Genomic DNA, 24051 nt, shown 5'->3' with positions numbered 1-24051 from the left:
TTGTTGGTTTGATAGGTCACTGATGGTCAAGGTTTATGCTAGAGATTTTAACATATGTATTATTATTCATGGCTGCAATGTCCATTATATTTGCTGAGACAGGCAAAGATCACACTAAATAATAATAATAAAAAAAAGACATTTCCTACTCTGGCAAAGAGCAGAATCAACCTGGACCCCTCTTACACAGCAATTTTCTCTTGCCTTTTAGAGACAGAAGTGGGTGCAAAGAAAAAAACGGACTCCATTTATTGTGGCAGGATGCATGGTAACCATGGAGATATAAAGCCCTTTAGTGACTGGATATCTTAATCAAAAGCTGAGCCGCCAGAATGACCCCCAGAGGAGAGGATCAGTGTCTGCAGAGAGACTCGGAACATAATACCAAAAATGGTTAAATATACAACAGACAGAGACTATTGATTTTTGCTTTTAGTTATAAAGTGGAGATGTTTTTTAATATTTTTTTAATAGACTCTGTCAGAAGACAAATAAGTTCAATCAATACAAAATCTTCTGTTCCCACATTTGTTTTCCATAGAGATTGGTTATCCATTGCCTCTCTGTACAGCAAAAGCTAATTTTAAGTGACAAACAGCAATAGACAGCATTGCAACTGAACCGGCCAAGGCCCAAAAAGGTAGTAAGGACATTGTTAAAATAGTCCATGTGACATCAGTGGTTCAGCCTTAATTTTATAAAGAACAAGAATATAGGGATGCACCAACGTAATGGCCGCTAATATTTATCGGCAGATTTTTGCTTAATTTAAAGCCATCGGCATATCGGAAATAGCCTGCAACGGGCCGATAACAATGGTTTATTATTAACTGCACGGAGACGATGAGTTGCATGTCTGTTGCATAATCCAGCATTTTTTTCTGGGAAAAATAATTAAATACTTGCCAAAACAAAATAAAACCTGTACAAAATATCGATTTGTCAGACGGCACAGTACGGCCTATGCAAATGTGACGCTGATGCATTCAACAAGTGAATTGCCCAGCAGTGTTCAGCTGTAAATTCGTCACAGATAAATTCATCATAGGTAAGTCACAGTGGCAATGCCCCAAGGATATATCAAGAACCGCTAAGCATTAGGCCTACATTTAAGTGAATATTAATGGCAGATAATTTGCAGATTTTTGTATGTTCGAGCCCAGTAAAAAATGGCAGGATAGTGTAGAACACGGATTCACATCACGCACCGGAGAAAACAGAATAAAACTATATAGGCCCATGCAGAATATATTTTGCTTAAATCATTAACAGATTAATAAAATAAAATAATAAATTGTGCTGAGTTTTGTATCATTGTAACACTCTGAAAAACACTCCGAGACAACAGAAAGCCTTTTTCTTCATTTTTCAAAAGCTCTATGTAAAGCTCAGCTGTTGCAAAAGTATTATTAACATATTTTTGCTAACTTGACATTGCAGCCTGTTCATTATCAGAATAAAATACAGTTAAAGAAATATAAAAAGTTACACTGCTCAATTTAAATAGTCCGTATGGTATAGCGCCTCACTGCTGATATATGATTCATATGTGAAGGATAACGTTTTACGTCGATAATGTGAAGAATTAAAGAATAAAGCCTATAGTTTACATAATAAATAATATTTTAGCATCCAGATATGTCGCAAATATGGAAATATTTGGATTCGTGAAGAATGAGAGCGATAGGTTTCAGTTTTAAATCTTTAATTATTTTGTTTCAACTTGACATTTACATTTATCCTAAATACAACTTTATAGGATTTATTGTGGAGAGAAGGGAACTAAAATAGCCTAATTGTGTTTGTAATGTTTGTAAGTATTTTGCATTACTTAATGGTATTTTAGCCTACATTTTTTTCAAAATGTAATAATAATATGTGTCGTTTTCCTCTCAAAACGCTTATAGCAGTAGCAATTTTTTTAATCCATGCTGCAAACATTTTTAAATATCTTGAAAAATACTTTAATGTTTAATGTAAAGCACTGACAGTTTTTTCTTTTGCTTAATACATTTGGTCAAAATCTAGAAAAGATGATGCTGTACTGGCTATGACTAAGTGCAAGGCTACCAGATCAAGACCTTCTTTGTGTTTTTATTTTCTTTTTGAGTAAAAAAAAAACAACAAAAAAAACGCAGTAACCTATTTTATTATTATTATTATGGGCAAAGAAAAAGTTTTTTTTTTCTAGGAACGCAGGAACAGAAATGTTTAAATACCGATTCTGATCGTAATGAAACAATAGATTTTTTTTCCTGTTTTTAAGCCCTGGTTTATGCAGTTGACCAATATCGGTATCTGTATCGGCCAATAAGATGTTTCACTACCATTGTTCTAAGTCAACTGACAAGGATGTAAAAGACGCTCTCAATCAGACCAGTGTACCTTAGACATCCTGATGTGTTCTTGAAGACGGTGGTCCACTCTGCATCTCGTGGCTTTGAGTCTTCATTTGGCTCATGTTCCCAGCCCGAATGAGGGATAATGACCTCGTTAGTCATCGTCTGAAGCCCGTGGTTAATTATCACCATCTTCAGCGGCTCATAGGAGGACAAGTTCCAAAGTGTTCCTAACAGGTGGAATGAGACGGAGAGAGAGAAAAGAAACAGGGAAAAAAAAGGACCTGTTACACCTCTTAACATGACACAATAAGAGCTATAAACAAAAAGTGGCACCGCTGTTAGATCTGTTGACACACTACGCATTACCAATGCACTGATTCTGAGTTTCCAGACAGGATCCTCCATTACAGACCACGACTATAAAAGATTGGACAGGCAAAAAGGAAAGGAAAAGCAAAGTTTGAGAAAAAATTGCTCTGAGCAAACAGAATGTGAAGGGGCCAGGCTGTTATTTTCTAGACAATAAAACAGAGAAGCTTGTTCTATAAGCTAGCAGACATACTATATATATATATATATATATATATATATATATATATATATATATATATATATATATATATATATATATATATATATATATATATATATATATATATATACGCCTACACAGTCAAGACTGGCCTTTGTTTTATTAACTTGGCAAGACCCATACTGCCACTGTTACCCTTGGAAATGTATAGTGAATAAATAACTGCCTTTTATTGGGTTAGAAACACCAAGTCTCAGGACTACAGGTCATTCAGGCTAAAAACAGAAATAGCTAGTATTTACAGAGGCCACGTTCACACAGCAGCAGAATAAGGTTGTCAGTACCGTATATGAGTCCTTAACAAGGTTGCGTACACAGTGAGGTTATATATGGGTGTGACAACCGTATTCTATAACGGAACTCACACCCGTACATTTTCAAGACTCACAACCGCATTCTTGGAACACTTGCGTTGTGTGAATGGGATTGGACAGTTGTCTGTCACGTCATTCAGTAAGAGCGACCGCTGCAAATCATTTGAACTTTGTGTGAGCACGTCATAAATAGAACGCGGCAGCAGTTTACTGTCGGGAATTTCGACATTTCGAGACTCACTGTACAGTAAGGAAATGCGATGGCCAAATTCCAAAAACTGACAGTGTGAACTTGGCCATAGTTAACTGCAAACTCAAATAGTGTATATCCTGATACAACTCTGAATCGATTTTTTTTTTTGTCCTTCATTGCTCCATGTTCTTCACACTCGGCAATTACTTCCAGATTCATTTCTGCTCACAAAAACTCCAACAGTAGACAAGAGGTCTATAAACACGTCGTAGTTCTGTTTAATGTGGGCTCGGCTTCTTTTAACCACCAAAATAAATCTATTTACCGTCGGATAATAACCAAATTTGTACTTCCATCTGTGTGGAGGCTCCATCGCCATAACCTCTTAGGCGCTGAATGGCCATTAGACCCTGGTTAAAGGCCAGATAACAGACGCCGTACACGGTCCTTGCCGAATGTGGGAACGTCTATTTGGTAAAATAGAACATTAAGGAGCACGGATCATTACCGGCCAGCTCATGCACTCGTGCATGCGTTATTGCATCAGATGGGCTTGTAGTCAGAGGAGATGTAGAGGTCTATACATAGCACATGCTGATTAACTTCACTTCATTGACTTTAATAGGAGGCAGACAACTGGAGTGGGTTGAAGCAGTCCACAGCCTTTACAACTGTTGATTATAACTTGGGTGTGTATGTATATGTATGTATACACATATACATACAAAAATATCTGTGTCTGCTAGCTACCTCTGACATCTTTTGCAGGTTCCTGGATATCCCACAAATCTAATACAATAGGAGCCAATGAAACCCACATGAGGGCAGCTGAAGCTTGCAAGAGGTGCAGCCTGATTGAGTTTACTCCTTCCTGCTTGTCATTGGAGCCTCCCAGCTAATTCAATTTCCTGGGAGCAGCAGACATGCTGTTCTAACAGGCCATTCACTTAGGGCTATTACAGTCCCATCCTGCCCCCTGCCATTCATCATACACTGATTGGACAGCCAGAGAGTCAGAGAGAAAGAAACAGGAAAGAAGGGTAAACGAGGTAATCATCTCGGAAATGCCACCATACTCGGGACTTCTGGAATTTCTGAACAAATGTCATTTTGTAAACAATGTTTTGTGTCCTTTTTCTAATGTCCTTACATTTGTTTTTTATATATAATCAGGTGATTTGAGGAGACCTCTGCATAAGCACACAAACAAAAGAACAAGGAATCATTCACAGACTGTGAGATGTGCCAAAATGGTTTATAGTCTAAAAGTAAACCAAATCAAACACTGACATTTAGTAATAATTTGTAAATGGCTCTATGTAATGTAATCTGGATCATATTTAATTTATATATTTTATCTTTGCGTGTACGTTTTTTGATGAGGATGAGGCTGTATCACGTAACCTGTTCATTCTCCACCAAGTGATAGATTTAACATTGATGTCAACAGTTGAAAAACCAACATAAAAAAATTAAAGACGTTAAAGGAGCTCATTTCCAGAATAAAAATTTCCTAATAATTTACTCACTCTCGTGTCATCCAAGATGTTCATTTCTTTCTTCCTTCAGTCACAAAGAAATTAAGTTTTTGAGGAAAGCATTCCAGGATTTTCTCCATATAGTGGACTTCTATGGTGGCCAGTGGGTTGAAGGTCCAAATTGCAGTTTCAATGCAACTGGAAAGGATTCTACACAATTCCAGCCAAGATATAAGGGTCTTAGTCTAGTGAAACGATCGGGCGTAAGACAAACATTGTTTCGTTAAAAAGTATACACATTTTTATTGTTTGAAAAAATGGCCAATCATTTCACTAGACAAGACCCTTATTCCTCTGTTGGAATTGTGTAGAGCCCTTTGAAGCTGCATTGAAACTACCCACTGGCCACCAATGAAGTCCACTATATGGAGAAAAATCCTGAAATGTTTTCTTTAAAAACCTTAATTTCTTTTGAAGAAAGAAAGACATGAACATCTTGACTGACATGAGGGTGAGTAAATTATCAGGAAATCTTTATTCTGGAAGTCAACTAATTCTTTAATATTGACTAACTTACACTTTAGATAAAATATTACTGTCCCTTTTTGCTCTGCCAATGAAAAAGAGTTCAGAATGAAGCCACAAAATCAATCATGTCTCCAAACAACACATAATAATGTTTTTTACTGAATGACTGTTTTTGAACAAATCAGTTCAATGAATAATTCAATGATTCACGCATACACCAATTATAGGTTTGTAAACATTCGGGATGCAGGCGCATCATGGATGCAGAAAATCCGGGAGAGATAGCCTTTTAGGCTAGAGAATTACACGGATATGGTACAAAATAGTTAGATTTAAAAAGATTATAGATTATATTGATTAGATGTCATTTTCAAAATGTTCTTTGCATATTACAACAGCTTGTCACCCACCGATAAGCACTGTTATTCAACAAAACTGACATTACATAGTGGGATAGTCTTACAGATCCAAAACAGGGATGACGTTTTTTTGTGGGTCGAGCCTATCTGGTGGCAGAAAATGACGACTGGCAGTCTATGGAGCCATGAAATAAAAGAATAATGTAAAAAAGTAAATTTGATTTTATATTTAAAATTTCTGACTTTATTCTTGCCATTCCAAGATTATATCTCACAATTCTAATAAAGAAAAACAACTCTTCATTCTCTCTTTTCCCCAGTTTATTTCCCACACTTCTTGCTTTATTCCCCCTCAGAACTGACAAACTCACTATTTTTGAGTTAAATCGAGTTACAAAGTCCAAATTAGGAGCTATAAACTTACATTTGCGAGAAAAAAAGTCTAAAATAAATATAGCTAAAATAAATAAATGTTATGTAAAAATGTATGTAAATAAATATGTAAATAATTTTCCTAAGAATAACACAATACGTCCCCTATGAACAGTATATGTAAATATTATATTAAATATTGTTTAAATCAAAATTTATGTTTCAAAAGTAGAGTAATCATAGCAATTTTTTATCCATAGTATGTACGTTTAAACGTATGCGTTTAGCTTCAAATGCCGTCTTTGACGACAGTATTCTATAAAAATTATTTGCATTCTAATTTTGACATCAAAAGGCACAAAAATAGTTTTTTTTTTTCTTATTCCATGGATTTTACCCGTTTACCTCCAATTGTTACCAGTGTTTTTCTGCAACCGCTATGCGCACACAGCTGCAAGTGACGTAACTGTGACGTCTACTCCAAATTGGTCTATAAAATCTCTTGATTTATTTCTGAATAAATCAGAGGAGAATTAATTGCTGGCTCAGGCTGTCACTTGTCGCCACCTACCAGTGTAACGATGCAATTAGCCGAAAAAAGTTACTGAAAAACCCCCAAGATTAATAGACTGACAGTCTAATGTGGAACGTGCGCAAAATACAGAGAAGTCATATAGTACGGATTATGGAATTAGTATGCCTCAAATCTATTTTTTTTTCTAGAAACTTGCTTGATCAGAGCAAAACAGATGGAAGATAGAAGGAGAGAATGAGGGCGAGTTGGAGAGGTGAGGCAGATACAAAGATATAGAACGCAAACGAGGAAGCAGAGGTTCATGGCTACTGGTATAAACATAATGCTGTAGCTGGCTGGCTGTAATTAAATGATAAACTAGTTCAAAAGACTTTTAACATTTAAGCTGGAGAGCTCTGAAAAGGAAATTATGATGCTTTGAAGTTGTATCAGTCTTGACCACCTTAATTTAAAAAACATTAATATGAACTGCTAAATATTCATAGTGCATGAAGAACATTTGACACAGGGTCACCAAATTAAAACAGACAGTTTAATTAAAAATAATGCTGAAAAGAGGAAAAGGTAATGAAAAATTCTAAGCAGATACGTCTGAAGAAAAAAAAAAAAAAGAACAAAGAAAAAAGTACTAGCAATATCCACACAATAAGTTTTTCTTGGTTAAGGGTGCAAATAAGTGCTGCTGACAATATGGGTACCAACCACATGGTGTTCAAGAGCACAAGGTGAACCTATTTTTAAAACCCTGCAATTATTTTTAATTGTAGAAAAAACATTCTGGGTTTTCCACACTGCTGAAAGACTATTGTAAAGGCAGTGTTTTCATAGGGGCCTTGCAGATAAACCATGGCTGTCAAGGGCTCGGTTTGGAACTGACATAGTATATTCCCTCCATCCTGTAGAAAAGTGCTATTTTTAACCAAGACTGAAAGCAACAGTGTGCTGTAAAGTTAATCATCGTGGCTGCAGAGCTGTTATACGTCACTGTTCATACCCCATAACTGTGAGGATTCACTCAGGTATTTCACACACCAGAAACGTTTTTTCGTGACCTGTGAAATAACTGAATGTCTGGTCTGGAGAACCATCAGTCAATGTCATTACCACAAAACCTTTTTCTTTTAGCAGTTTCACCAAACCCTAGTAAAGGAAAATCTGCACTCAGTATTTTTTTTTAACATATACACTACTGTTCAAAAGTTTGGGGTCAGTGAAATTTTTTCATAGAAATGAACACTTTAGTTCACTCCAGAATTAAAATTTCCTGATAATTTACTCACCCCCATGTCATCCAACTTGTGGTTAAAAAGTATATAAATTTTTATTTTTTAGAAAATCTCCATTGAAGTCCACTATATGGAGAAAAATCATAATGGGAGTGGAATATTTTTCTCAAAAACCTTGATTTCTTTTCGACCGAAAAAAGAAACACATGATCATTGGGGTGAGTAAATCATCAGGAAATTTTAATTCAGGACTGAACTAATCCTTTTAGCAAGGATGCATTAATTTAATCAAAGTAACATTAAATAAATGTAGAATCGAACAAAAAAAGTATATTTTAAATGTTGTTCTTTTTAACTTTCTTTGAGGAAAACTTAACAAAACGTATCATGGTTTTCCCCAAAATATAAAGCAGCACAACCGTTTTTATCATTAACATTAATAAGTAATTTCTGAATTTTTAAAATGTATTAAAATAGATTTATTTTCAATTGCATAGTAATAATATTCCACATCTCACAAATGTAGCCCTGCTGAGCACAATCATGAAAAAATGCCCCTAAAATAGGAGTGTTTACAATTATTTCAAACACAAATGTTTATTATTATTAAGATTTTGTATATCCCTCATTGTCTGCCAGTGACACGAATCCCCTGTTCCAGTAATAAAATGTCTTGTGTATGCATGCAAACATGTCTTTGGCCCTCGTGCTTTGCGTGTCCAGCCTGAAGCTGGACTTCTTTTGCATCTCCACATTTTAGTAAATGTATGTCAGGTCGTGGAGACCAGGCCGGGGGATTAAGGTCCCAGGAGGAGACACATAAACCCCAGTGTGTTCTTACAGTGACATTTAGCAGGTCAAGACCCTGCTGAAAGACTGACCTGGATTCAGTCAACATCAGTCCGGACTCATCTGATATTTAAAAATGCCAAACATGGCGAGAGGCCTATGGCTAGTATTAGTAGGATGCTTGCCAAGCATGACTGGATGAAATGAGAAAATATAAATGAATGAATCATACACGATTTAGGACAAACAAGCTAAAAAAGATGGAAGGTTATTCTTGTCATTGAAATGAAAATTACTTATATTGGTCAGGCAGAGGAAAAGCCTGATGAATCCGGAATTGAATTTCGACCAGCTGCCGTGACCACCATAAACATGTCCCTCTCAAAATTTAGATTAGTTCCCAAAAATTAACTATTTATACACTACTGTTCAAAAGTTGGAGTCTGTTAGATTTTTTTAAATTAAGTCTCTTGCTAAAATATTGTGAAATATTATTTAATTTAAAACAACTGTCTTCTATTTTAAAATATTTTAAATGTAATTTATTCCTGTGATGGCAAAGTTAATTTTCAAAGTTTATTTTTTTTCAGAGCAACATGATCATTATAAGTATTACAAACATTATAAATGTCTTTACTGTCAGTTTTGAACAATTTAATGTGCCCTTGCTGAATTAATGAAAAGTCAAATAAAAATATCTTGTCTTATGCCTTATTTCATCTTTGGTAGAAGAGCAAGAAATGGAAAAAAGAGCCCAAAACAGCCTAATAAATTAGGTAGGTGACACCCCATGTACTCCTTTTATCTACCTTTTCTTCACGTAACAGTGGGCAGTTTGTAAATTTAATGGGTTTGGCTTCTGGTCTCATCCTACAAAACAGCTTGTTTAGCTGCTTGATATTGCAAATTGGTGTCTTACCATATTCTTTTAATTTATTACCTCAATGTTGAACACTGGTTTGTAGTGCAAACAATTTTAGCATTTACCGCACGTTGTTATTCTTCTTGTTATTTCCTTAGAGTGGCTAATGAACCGGAAGTCTCACCCATAAGCATACTTCCGCGTTGAAGAAAAAAGTGGATGAAGTTTTGTGCTCATGATCACAATGCTAAGTTCCAGTCTGAAATATAGTTGCTGGATATAGTTATCATATCATACCTGTGATAAGTTCCCGAACTTCCATGTCATTGGTTTTCCTCAGCAAACGAATGAGAGCGGGAATCCCATCACAGCTCTTGATGGCCACCTTGTTATCGTGGTCCTTGCCGTAGGAGATATTTCTCAAAGCTCCGCAGGCCTTGCGATGGACTTCTGCTTTAGGGTGGTCCAGCAAACCCACCAGCACTGGGATCCCCTTCAGCTGCCTGACATCCTTCTTTATCTTGTCATTTTCATAGCAGAGATGCTGTAAGTAGGCAGCTGCATTGGATTTAACTGGATCGATGGGGTGGCCTAGCATGGCGATGACCTCAGGCAGGTCGGGATCTCTCCAGCGAGGGTCTTTGCGGATGCTGTCAATCGAGGGGGAGCGACGGCCGCCCATGCGGTCTAGACTGGCCAAGCTGCCCCTCTCGGGTTGGGCAAGAGGTGCTGGGTACATGCCATGGATATAGGGGTGTCTTTCATCGATTAATTCGGCCTCTATGGGGTCCTCGTAGCCTCTGTAACAAATGAAGAAAAGAGAGATTTATCAGTCATCCAGTTTGACATGTCATCCCTTAGTCATGCACAGTATGATTTTTGTATATAGTATTTTTACTATAACCACAAATACCTGTCTCGGAAAAGAAAAATAAGATGAGATCAAAATATGTAGGATAAGGGAAAAAGACCAAGTAAGAGACAGAAAAAGGTGATTGCTTTAGTTATTAACCATGATGTCACAGAATCCACAGCACTAGTCAATAAGAAAAAACACTGCCATTTCCCTATTAATCGTGTCTGTCAGGACACAGTGATGTTCTTTCTTTCTTTAATTAATGATGGATGGGATACAGCACGAAGGAAAACAGAGAGCCCGCATGGCTTAGAGCAAATATAGAACAGACTGGAAACAAAGAGAGAGGAAGAGAGACAGATGGATAGGGAGCGATGGATGGCTTCCCTAATATGAGTAATCTGAATACAGGACAGCGTAGTACAGCATCACTCCCGCTGGGAGAATCCCAGCTCTGGACTTTTCTGAGAGCTCCCTATTACAAGTAAGCGATCAATATGTTGGGACAGGAAATGAAATAATCAATGTGCATTTCTGAAATATTCATTGTAAAGTGACACTGATACTGCTTTGAAAATTGACAGTAGAAATAAATCACATTTTTCACAACAACAACTGTTTATGCTGCTACTGCTACTGTATAAATGAACCTTTTCATAGTCCACATTTGCAGAGCAAAGACATAAAAGTCTAAAGTAGACAGAAAAAGACTATAATGCAACATGGAAGAACCATTAAGCCAACCAAAGAGCCCTATACACAGAAAATACAGTTTGCAAACAAAAGCCCAGTGGGAACATTTCCTGGTACTTCAGGCACCTTGGAAATTAGCAGTTGTATCACTTCATTAAAACGGAGCTGAAACTGAACAAAAAGTGCTGTTTGTGGTGTTCAAACATATTTCAAAAAAACTGACCCGCTGCTCCACAGCCGGTAGCGAGAGATTTGCATTTCTCTGAGGCATCACACAAACCCTGAAGTGGCAATGGCTGCTTTTAGCTGCTTTTAAGAGAGGAGGAGGAAAAATACTGAATACACTACCCATGCAAAAGTTTGGGGGTCAGAAAGTTTTTGTATTGTATGAAATGAATACACTAACACAGTAAAAATGACAGACTTCTTGTTAAAAAAATTCTAATAAACGCTGTTCTTTTGAATTTTTTTTTTTTCTTTCAAAAAATACTTTTTATTGGTAAAATGGAGATTTCACAGCTTTAGGCAGTCTTGTTTTTTGTACTTTTGTCTAAGTAAATACTGTCTTGGCGAGCAAAACATTAAAAAAGCTTAAAGACCACAAACTTTTAAATTATTATTATTTATACACTACCAGTCAAAAGTTTTTGAAAGATTTTTAATGTTTTTTAAAGCAGTCTCTTCTGCTCACTATGCCTGCATTTATCTGATCCAAAGTACAGCAAAAACAGTACAATTTTAAAATATTTTTACTATTTAAAATTCCTTCTATTTTTCTATTTAAATATATTTTAAGATGTAATTTATTCCTGTGAATTAAAAGCTGAACTTTTAGCATCTTTACTCCAGTCACATGATCCTTCAGAAATCATTCTAATATTCTGATTTGCTGCTAAAAAAACATTTTTTTATTAATATTATCTTGAAAACAGCTGAGTAGAATTTTTTCAGGTTTCTCTAATGAATAGAAAGAGCAGCATTTATCTGAAAAATAAATATTTTGTAACATTACAAATGTCCTTGCTATATAAAAGTATTAATTTTTAATTAATTAACCCCCCCGCCCACACACACACCCACACCCATCCATCAAAGAATGCTGAAATAAATGTACTCAACTGTTTTAAATATTGATGATAATAATAATACATGTTTCTTGAACAGCAAATGAGCATATTAGAATGATTTCTGAAGGATCATGTGACACTAAAGACTGGAGTAATGATGCTGAAAATGTAGCTTTGATCACAGGAATAAATCACATTTTAAATATGCATTCAAATGGAAAACAGTTATTTTAAAAATTTAAAAAATATTTCACAATATTACTGATTTTGCTGTATTTTGCATCAAACAAATGCAGGCTTGGTGAGCAGAAGAGACTTCAAAATCTTACTGTTCAAAAACTTTTTGACAGGTCAAATACATATTTAAAAATGCACTGAATGTCTGCAACATATCCAACAAATTCAAACAATGACTAAAGTAGAAATTGATTTAGTTTGTTATTCTAAAATAATCTACACACACCTCACATTTACAATATCTTTTATGAACATAAACCTTCTTATTCTGCGTGCGTGTTCATACTGCAGGTGGCTGGAGGCTCTCATGAGCCCATGTTATTGTACTCAAACAGTTCATGTCCTCTACAGCGCAGAAGTTGGAAATAACATGTCTGGGGCTGTGCTGTACACAATAGGGAGGTTACATCAATTTCGGATAGGAGTCTCAGCATGCTTCATTATCAGTGTGAACAAAACAGAGATGTCCCTGTGGTGGTACTTCTAAATTGGCATAGAAATATTAAACCCCTGTGCCACTCACTCACCATCACTCTTTCTCTCTCTCCATTTCCAGCTCATTTTCTGTCCTCATCTCACTCTGGGTGGGAAAAAACAAGGTGTACCAGAAATTCAGAGCACTAGGGACCAAATGTGCAAATATAAAGCCACCACTATAATCTAACAGCATTCATGAATCCACAGAGGAAATGTTGTTTAGATCTTAATCCTTTGCTGTGTTTGTAGTCTGAACAGCAAGGGAAAAAAAACACATTTTAAATTCTTATATGCTATACATATATGATCAGATTTCAAGCCTTAGAAAATGACAGTAAGGAAAAGACTGTTAAAGACTGGATTTGAAAAACAAATCGGATTTACGCACAGTGTGAACAAAGTCTTTGATGTGTGACTTGACAAAATGGGCCACAGCTGAGAATGTTGGCGGTTGTGAGGGATGCACTTTTAATGAGAGTTTTATGTTAATTATGTACTGCAACTTTGGAGGTGATTTGAGGGCACATTACAGAGGGAGGAAATCTCGACAAGCTGTTACATAGCAGCGCTTGAAATGAACAGTTCACACGTCTGACATCGTAAAAGAGATGATATGGCCATGAAATGGGGCATTAACTCTATGATGGCACATGAAGAACACATCATCTGATTGGTCCCAGAGGAAAAAGACTTTAAGCACACTAAAGGAACGCGCTGGGAAGCATGAATGAAAAAAGTAGCAGGGTTTCCGTGGAAATATTAAGCAGCAGTTTTCAGTATTGATAATAATAAGAAATGTCCCAAGCACCAAATCAACATATTAGAATGATTTCTGAAGGATCTTGTGACTGAAGACTGAAAATTCACCTGTCCCACTGCAAGAATAAATTACCTTTTAAAATTAAAATAGTGGCCTTGGTGAACATAAGAGACTTTCAGAAACATTTTAAATATCTTACCAACCCTAAACTTTTGAGTGGTAGCATTATATGCTTACTTGAAAGCAATTCTTATTAAATAAATATGAAAAATGTGTGTTTTCCGGGTATCCACCTTGTATTTCAATGCAATGTTTTCTGGTAATGTGTTAGACTTCCAACTCATAAGCCTAAAACTGTTTGCACTACAGACCAGTGTGTTCATAATTAAGATAATACATTACCAGTCAAAAGTTTTTAAACAGATTTTTTATTTTTCTTTTGCTCACCAAGTCTGCATTTATTTAATCTAAAGCACAGCAAAAACAGTAACATTCTGAAATATTTTTACTATTTTAAATAACTATAATAAATACAATAATTCTAAATATATATTCTAAATATATTTATTATAATAAATATAATAAATAATAATTCTACTATTGTTATTTATTTCTCATTTCAAAGCTGAATTTTTAATCATCATTACTCCAGTCACACGATCCTTCAGAAATCATTCTAATATTCTGATTTGCTGCTCAAAAACCATTCATTATTATTATAATGTTGAAAACAGCTGAGTAGAATTTTCTTAGGTTTCTTTGATTAATAGAAAGTTCAGTAAAACAGCATTTATCTGAAACAGAAATCTTTTGTAACATTATAAATGTCTTTATCATCACTGTTGATCAATTTAAAGCATCCTTGCTAAATAAAATTATTAATTTCTATAACTTATTTCCCCAAAAATATAATAATAAAACATGTTTCATGAACAGCAAATCAACATATTAGAATGATTTCTGAAGGATCATGTGACACTGAAGACTGAAATAATGATGAAAATTAGCCTAGATCACAAATATAAATCAAATGTTAAAATATATTCAAATAGAAAGCAGTTATTTGAAATAGTAAAAATATTTCACAATATTACTGCTTTTGCTGTATTTTGGATAAAATAAATGCAGGCTTGGTGATCAGAAAAAAACTTACTGTTCAAAAACTTTTGACTGGTAAGTGTACATAAACTTTTGTGTAAAATACATAAAATATTGCGGCAGCAAAACGAGCTGTTTTGCACAGAAACAGATGAGACTGGAAGCCAGACACATTAAATTTACAAATGGCATGGCCTGCTCGTAGGGAAAAATATGGTGGATAATAAAGGTATTTAAGTTAAGTTTGCACAACACAACTAAAATAGCAAATCCATCCAATTAAATTGTTGGTTGCTAAAAAGGTGTAACGTAATTGTGTTTTAAACTGAATTTAATTCAGTTTTTCTATATTTTATCCTTTATTAAATTACAATATGGCCAACTATGGATCAGTGTTCCCATATGTTTAGTCAAATGTAATCAGAGACATTCTAAGTTGTGGAAAAGTTAATGGGAGAAACTGAAACGGTCAGTGTGGTATCTCCAAGGTGGCCACTGGGTGAAATGACTTTTGACAATGATAAACTACTACTACTCACAATTCTAGTGTTGGTTTTCAGTTCAGTGAACACTGCTGCAACACCAAACTCTGGTCATAATTCATTACCATCGCCATTTGTTTTATAATTGTAACATGCCAACAGATTTCACGCAAATTAAGAGAGTGGTTACTGACCACATGGTAAATTTGGAAGCATTTTATTGCTTGGAAATGCCATCCAAGTGCCATTCAGTGTCAGAATGATGAAACAATCATTAACTGACGTAACGTCTGAAAGGCGATCGGTGCCAGACCTGTTGGGAGCAAACCAACATTAACATGGCTGGCACACAGGATACATTATTTCTACTCGAGTTAAACAGTTCAATACTCTTCCCACCAAGACTCATGCTGATGCAAATAATTAACCAGAACAACTAATATAGAAAGGGCACACAGGCTCAGCCAGCATGACTCATGTTTGATGGTGTGTATGACCGAGTATAATGCGATTTACAGAGTGACTTACTGGCACCATCTCTTCCGACCTTTATTGCTATGTTTTCCGAGACCGGGAGTCATCTCATCTTGTTATTCACACCCAGAAAACAACTTACTAAAGTCTGTTCCAAGACATTCTAGAAACAGTAAAGAGCTATTCGACTGGAAGAGAGATGGTTCTTCCATTCAAACTAAGCACTGGACTAAAAATAACCCTGTAGCAGCATCTTATTTTAAGTACTTTTCTTCCAAACTAAGCTTCAGAAAAGATTCAGTCAACTTATACAAAATGGAATTCCTCAATTTATATTCCAAAAACTACAATGTAACTTCTTAAAAGAACAGTTAATGAATAATTTCCTACTTACCATCATTATATTCTAAACCTGAATGTTTTTGTGGATTTTTTTTTCACTGGATCAATGAATCAGAAAATTAAACTCAAGTCAAGAATCGCATCAATGAATGAATCATTCTCAAGTCAATTCTTCTCAGCAAACTGGTTGATTTAGTATACAAATCAGAATTAATATTTTGCTCAGGAATCAGAAGTTGTTCAGCTTGATTCAGTGATCTGTTTAGAGTTTCTAAATTAACAGCCAGCTGGAGAGTAAGATTATGATTGAATAATAACTTTGTCAAATTTCATCCTGGGCCTCACACAAAGCTACTACGCTATTAGCTTTCAACTATCATGACTGCTTTTATCATGCTTTTTAACAGCCACTGCCAATGTAATTGCACAGACCACATTAAGGTATTAAAAATCTCCATGTTTTTGTACCACAAAATGGAGATAATTCGGGTTTGGAACCGTATGAAGGTGAGTAAATAATGAATTTCCGCCAAAAATAATTTTGTGCCAAACAGCTTCTGCCAGAACTCATTAGAAAGCTGCCACAATGCTGTCAGGTGCAGACTGAAAATGGATGTGACCAAAAGAAAAGATCACTTTGAGACAACAAGAGGGCTTAAAATTATTGTTCATAACACTGCCATTGTATAGAGTTTCATCTCACTTTTTCTCACACACATACACACAGATTGAGGCTTTGCAAATTGAAATTACTTAAACAGTTCAGATGCATGCTAAACCCTGTGGACTGAGCAATGGGAATGTCAAGATTTGCATTTAAATTGCCGCCATTGTATATACGAGTGTATTCATAACACGTGAAAGCACTTCGAATACACATGATGCTCCTCTGCTAGATGTGGTGCTCTGAAGTTATTACAACAGATTCTACACCTTGATAATGAGCCAAATGTTCTTCATGTTCCAGAAATATGTGTGTCTGGTATTTTATGTTGGTTGCCAGCAAAAACCACCCAGTTATGTACCCATTACTACATCCATTTTGTTCTCCCATCATTTCCTTTCTCTGAATTATTTATTTCTAGATTTTTTGGATAAATGCCTATGCCTCTGAATAGAAATGAGGAAAATATTAGCATATTTGTAAGAGTTTCATATTATTCAAAAAGTCACGCAGTACTGAGATATCACACATTTGAATAATCTTTCACTTCACTGTTATAATGAGCAATTACTTATGGATTAACGATTACTTGTGGATTCAAGTGAGAAAAAAAACAGATCTTCCACTTTATTTGACAAATTTGCACCTGATAAAATGCTTTATAAATAAATCATGAATCGCAATAAATAATAATATTAAAGGGGTCATGAACTGCCTTTTTTATTATTTTGTACTCTTCTCTGAGGTCCACTTATAATATTATCAATATTGTCTTACATCAAAATAAAGTAATAGGCTATTTTCTGTTCTGTTTTGACCGCTATCATTGACATGCTCTGTTTGAATAGGCATGGAGGACTGTAGAAAATGCCCACTGCTATGATTGGCTAACCACTGTGTATGTTTGACAGTATACATTCTTCATAGATGGACGCTGTTGTGATTTAGGCTAAAAACACATAAACATGCAATACATGATCTGTAAAATGATCTGTAATAACAGATGAAGCAATAGTGACCACATAATGAAAAAAAGTTCTCACACTTCACAGCATCGTCTTTTAGTTTCAATCTTTCTGAAAATCCTGCGCCGCATTATGCCTTGTTTGTAAACGTAATAAATTAATCCACTCTTGTCTTAATGTTGGAAACAGAAGGAAGGCAATGCAAAGACTGTATTTCCACAGCTTGGCACTGTACAGTGTCTTGTTTGTGTATGCCTCTCTCGTTATTTACACTACATGTGCAAATCGGTGGGAAGGGCTAAACAAGCAGCAATGTAGAAACAGGCGACTATTACATCATAAAAACCTATCATTTTGGCAAATTGGCTGCAGTATAAGGCAGTTAAGGCTAGAAGGGATACAGCTCTAGCTACTGGGCATGCGCACATCAATCTAACGTTATTTTTGTCACACTATACAACAATAATACTGTTTTTGTATTATAGTATGGGCTACGTTTAGGGTTGGGGTAGGTATAGACATTAAATAAAACAATCTAATAGGTAGAACAATTCATTTAATTGTTAGTTTCCGGTCTGAGCTATATCCCTTCTAGCCACAACCACATAAGGCCCCGATCACACCGAACACGTTTTTTTAGGTCTGAAAATACGAGGCTAATTAAAGGATTATAGCGCGAGCGCTCTAAAATCTTTGGTTTTTGCTGTTAAGTAAACTGTCATATTAGCAAAAACCTTTAAAAAACACAGCTCCGGGTAACCCGCAATAGACACCAAAAGTTTCTCCTCCATCACTGCAGTCTCCGGACTTTCTAAGCAACAAAATAAAATATGATTGGACACTGGTTGCAATGCAAGCGTTTGATTCACTAGAAAGAACCGACTCATTAGTCAAATTTGTTTGGGAATCGAACTACACTGGTTGCACTTGTAAGCGTTTGATTCACTAAAAAGTACCAACTCATTACAATCATTTGCTCGGGAATCATACTACACTGGTTGCACTCTAAGCATTTGATTCACTAGAAAGAACCAACTTATTAGAATCATTTGTTCGGGAATCAGGCTACACTGGTTGAACTGTAAGTGTTTCATTCACTAGAAAGAACAGACATCAGATATGTTTAAAAACCTTTGAACTGATTAGAAATCCCAGTTTACAATTAATACAATACAAAATCCTGCATAGAGTGCACTACACAGGTCATCGGATGTTCAGGATGGGTTTTACAGCTTCTAACAACTGCTCACACTGTCAAGGCAATACACCTGACAATTATATCCACGCTCTATGGTTCTGTCCACCTGTTCAGAGGTTCTGGTACAGGATTTGTGAAGACTTATCAAAGTGTCTTAAATGTTCCATTCCAGCCTCTCCATCAGTCTGCTTGTTGGGCTACCTAGATGGTGTCACTACAGAAGATAATTCAATCCACATGGCTTACACTGCCTTATGCATTGCTAAGAAGACTGTCCTCATGAACTGGAAAAATAAAAATAATCTTAATATCAACCAATATAGAGATCGTTTGTTGGACTATATTAGTCTTGAAACAGCTTCTGCTGCCACATTAGATCAATCTCTCTGGGCTCCTTTGATCAGCTCCATCACCTAGTGTGAGTGGGGGTCACGGTTCTGTCCGGCTTTGGTTTTTGTTGTCGCCGTGGGGGCCATATGGGCTGGGGGCATCTGGGAGTTCCCTAGGGGTGGGTTTCTTGGGGGGTTCGGCGCTGGGGCTGCGGTCCTGGCCTGGATGGGGTGTTGGTGGCTCTTGGGTGTTATTTTTCTGGCGGCTGCATGCGGCGCTGCTGGGGAGGCCTGTGCCGGCGGACGTAGGTTGCCGGCCTGGCGGCCGTACTGCTCCGGGGTAGGTCCGGGGGGGGCTTGGGGTTCTGGGGCCGCTCTGCCACCGGGCTGGGATTCCGGCTGGGCCTGGGGGCTTGGGTCCTGGTTGGTGTGCCGCCGGGAGCGTGGGTTGGTGCATGCGCTTGGGCTCGGCCCTGGTGCGGGGGCCTTTGACGCGTCGGTGGATCCGGTGGCCTCTTTAGCTGGTAGGGACGTTGTTACCATCTGTCAGTATCCACTCTGCAGGGGGGCAATATAGGCGGAGGACGGACTTAACCTGGGTGTCTATTGTCTTCTGTAGTCTGGGAGTTGACTGAATGATGGGGTGGGGGTAGTTTTTCCTCTGCTGTGGGGTCCGGTGGGCCGCCCCGGCTGCCGTGGGCCCCGGTCTGGATGGGCCTGGGCCCCGGTCTGGATGGGCCTGGGCCCCGGTCTGGATGGGCCTGGGCCCCCTGCCCTGGGCAGATTTGGGGCAACGGGGGTGCCTATGGGGGTCAGCGGGGGAGCTGGCTCCAGGGGGGTACTTTGCCCCCTCCAATGATTTCCTCCCCATCCCTAATGCTTCCCTTCTCCCGCTCCATCACACCAACATACAGGTAGGGTTTTGGGGTGCGGGTGTGTTGCTGGGATGCAGGGGAGGTGGTACTCCTCTGTCTCCTTGTGGCCACCTGCATCTCAATCATACATCACAACTTAGACACTCTCATTACTTACTGTCACATGACACATACATATAGGGCCTTGGGGGTGGGCACACTGAATGGCATCCAGGGGGCGGTCTGTTCATTCAGCCTTCTCTCTGGTGCTGGTGCCCACTTCTCAATTTTAAGTTACACATAGACATTGAGGGCTCTTGGGGAGGTGCCGATTTGACACGAGCTGGCGGAGGGTGGTTAGTGTCTTGCCCCTCCCCTGTTTTAAAGCACTTTAGAACAACACACACCAACACTACATTTGAGCGGGTGAGGTGAGGCATGGGGTCTTCTTTTTTTTTTTTTTTTTTTTTCACACCCCTGTTCTCTGTTCTTTGTCCGGGGCTGGGGGCTGTGAGGACGAGCTGGCCATCCGGTCGGGGTCTGGGCTGGTGGTCTTCTCTGCTGCTGCGGGGTACCGGGGTGGTCTTCCTGTCTCCACGCCAGAGTGAAGAGGGTTCAGCTCCGGGGTCTGGCGCTGATTGCCCCTCTGGGGGTAGTGGTGCCTGGATCCAGGAGTATAGAGTACAAATGGGGAGTGTGATTGTGGGTACTGTGTCCATTTTTGTATGTCTACATGTGGGGCGAGTGCGCGAATATTTGTTTGCGTGCATGAGGGTGGGAACGTGTGCTTGTATATATGTGTGCCTGTTTGTCTATGTCCATGTGTCAGGTCAGGCCTTAGACTCCGCCTCACTCATCATCTCAGGCCCCCCACCACGCCCTGCCGGTGGAGGATGCCCCGGCCGCCGGTGCGTTGGTGGTTTCTCGCTCCGGGCGGGATGCTCGGGTGAGCGCTGGCCCGATCTCGGCGGTTGCTTGGCGGGGCCTGGCCCCCTGGCTTTGCTGGGCCCCGGCTAGGGGTGGGGGCCCTTGGATCGCCGGGCCCAGAGCCGGTCTGCTCTGGTGTGGCCGGCTGCCGGCGGAACCTGCGGGCTTGCCGCCACGCCCCCCTGGGACGTCTGCATTGTGGCTGCCGGATGATCCCCCTCCGGGCCCTCCTCTGCCCTTTTCTGGGTGGGGGCCGCGGTTGTCCCTGCGGTGGTTCTCCTGGGACTCTCGTGCTCGGGGGGGCATCCGGATGTTTGGGCCCGGGTCTCCTCCATGTCTGCTTCATACCTTGCGGGGCGGGGCTGTGGTTCCCACACACACTATTAAACATTTACATGGAAGAACCTTATGAACACAAACGCGCTCACACACACAGGTGTGCACACAGGTGTACACACAAGCATTCACATTGGTGTAAAAACAGGTGCTCACAGACACACACTGTCTTGATCTGCTGTTGCTTCAAAACATGTTTTGTAATATTAGTTATGTGTGCTGCACAATAACATTTAACATGTAGTATTTACTGTGATTTATATAGATGTTGGTTGTTGCTGCAGTTACTCTGCTGTTGTGTCTTCTGTTGTTTTCTCCTTTTGTCAGCAGGTATGGAAGCAGATTATCTTTTTTTTGATCTTTCTCTCTTTCTCTATCCTCCTTCTCCTTTTTTTTTTTTTTTTTTTTTTTTTTTTTTTTTTTTTTTTTTTTTCTTCTCTCTCTCTCTCTCTCTCTCTCTCTTTCCCCCTCTTCTGTTGACTTTCTCCCCAATTTTTATTTTATTTTATTTTATTTTTTTTCCCCGTTTTCTCTATCCCCCCGGTCTTGTCTGTAATAGTATGGTTAAATAAAAAGGTACATAAAATTAAATTAATTAAATACATAAAAAAAAAAAAAAAAAAAAAAAAAAAAAAATGGCCGTGAATGATGATAACATAGCTACACATACACACTGTCATGTGTTATCTGTGTTACTGACAGGCCGGGAAAAAAAAAAAAAAAAAAAAAAAAAAAAAAAAAAAAGAACAGACACATTAGAATCATTTGTTTGGGAATTGGACTACACTGGTTGAACTAAATTGAACTTTGATTCAGTAAAAAGTACTAGCTCATTACAATCATTCGTTTGGGATCAATCAGCCTGGTCTCATGACAAGAACGTACATGGGGGAACTTTTTCGTGAGACATGAAATACGTACCAATAAGCACATATCTCTGCAGTTTCCAAAAGAAATTAACACTAGAGGGGGTAAAACAGTGAGCACTTTAAATCTATATTGTACGTACACTGCCCTCCAAAAGTTTGGAAATGCCCTAGAAAAGTTGGGTTTTGGACAGTTTATACATAGAAAAAAAATAAATTTTTGATTCATCAAAATATCCACCGTTAGCAGCTATTACAGCTCTGCATAATCTGGGCCTAAATTCATTATTTTCTAAACTTAATTGGCAATCAGTTGTTGAAGCTATTAAGGTGTGCTGACCCAAAAATCTTTTAAAAACCTGGGCCAAGTTTAAACCAGTAACGAGGCATCACAGCTGGCAAAGGGGAAAGTCTGACTTTGACATGTATATATTGCCATTATTATGTAATCAAAATGAAAATTATTATTGGTCTTCAATGATAATGTCAAGTTACTTTAATGTATTTGCACCAAAAAATGATAAGGATTTATGCTGATATCGTCCAAAACCACACTTTGCCAGGGGTGTTTCCAAACTTTTGGAGGGCAGTGTACATAGTTATAATTACAGCTCCATATGTTTTGCTTTCCGATGTTTTGACAAATAATGCTACATATCAGATTATGCTACCAGCACTGTATTTTTAATACAGTAAAGGTAGGTTTAGGGTTGGGGTAGGTGTACACGACAGGGCAGAACAAATGGACACAACGGCGGATGTAACAAGCTTGCTTGGTAGCTCAGGCAGCACAGAGTTGGACTTAGGATGTGGAATCCTTGGGTATGAATTCCGTGAAAAACATGACTCACAATGAAAGAGCTGAAAGATGAGAGAAAAACAAGCTAAAACGGCATGATTGCAATTGCGTTTTAGTTACATTCGTTTTTGTTTACATACTATAGGGTAGGTTTAGGTGCAGTGTAGATTGTACGTTATTTGAAAACGTCAAATGAACTAAACTTTCTACCTATTAGATTTTATTAACATCTACACCTATCCCAACCCTAAACCTACCCTTACTGTATTAAAAATACAGTGCTGGTAGCATAATCTGATATGTAGCATTATTTGTCATTTTTGTACAGTACATGCGTATACCATCTAGGCTTTATCATAAAACGTACCATATGTACGTTCATCTGTTCTGTGGGGGAAAAAAACACTTTTAGCGCTACTCAGTTGACATTTCTGTCAGAAACTGAAGTGATATGTACTTATTGGTATGTATTTCGCGTCTCAGGAAAAAGTACGTTTTCACCATGAGATCAGGTAGGAACTAAACTACACTGGCAGTGCTGTATGTTTCTGATTCCCTTATAGAAACATCTCACAAGATTCATTTTTTCAGGAATCAGACTACACGCTCTGACTGTTTTCTACTAAAAAGGAACTATATTCCTCTCCAACTCAGTTTTTCAGTCTTCACTCCTATGACCAAACTTCCACATAAAGAATGGAATACTTTTCTCTTTCTGCCTACACTATATAATGGTTGTCAGTTCAGCATGAGCACATAGAGGAAGTGGTCCCCGGTGGTCTCCAGGGAGATTTCTGCATGATGACCTTATGGCTGCTCTGCTGTGGCACTGGTGGCAGGTGCAGGGAGGATCAGCCAAGGAGAGATGAACCATTAGAGATACGGCTGGAGACGAGACGCCCCCTTTGTCTGGCAGTTTTCACCAGAGACAACAATTAATCACTCTGACAACAACAGCTCCACCGAGATAGAGAAAGAGAGATAAAGAAGAGACCTCGAGTCGGCGTAACAAATTAAATGCACTGGAACTGTCTAAT

At 38.0% G+C, this 24051-nt stretch overlaps 1 protein-coding gene across 13 annotated transcripts in view; it reads right to left on the bottom strand.

Moving 5' to 3' along the window:
• The window catches only part of arvcfb (ARVCF delta catenin family member b), a 273519-nt gene that overhangs the window by 56544 nt on the left and 192924 nt on the right, over nt 1-24051 (bottom strand). For all 13 annotated transcript variants that reach the window (XM_051108695.1, XM_051108689.1, XM_051108697.1 and 10 more), the window contains 2 exons: nt 9888-10390; nt 2386-2569 (listed from right to left, as the gene is read on the bottom strand). In XM_051108695.1, coding sequence (XP_050964652.1) covers nt 2386-2569; nt 9888-10390 — 687 coding nt within the window. The remainder of the gene's footprint in view (nt 1-2385; nt 2570-9887; nt 10391-24051) is intronic.

This window comes from Labeo rohita, chromosome 5 (assembly GCF_022985175.1).
Source record: "Labeo rohita strain BAU-BD-2019 chromosome 5, IGBB_LRoh.1.0, whole genome shotgun sequence".
Classification (NCBI taxonomy): Eukaryota; Metazoa; Chordata; class Actinopteri; order Cypriniformes; family Cyprinidae; genus Labeo; species Labeo rohita.
The sequence above is the reverse complement of the archived record's forward strand: the minus strand, read 5'-3'. Positions and strand labels throughout refer to the sequence as shown.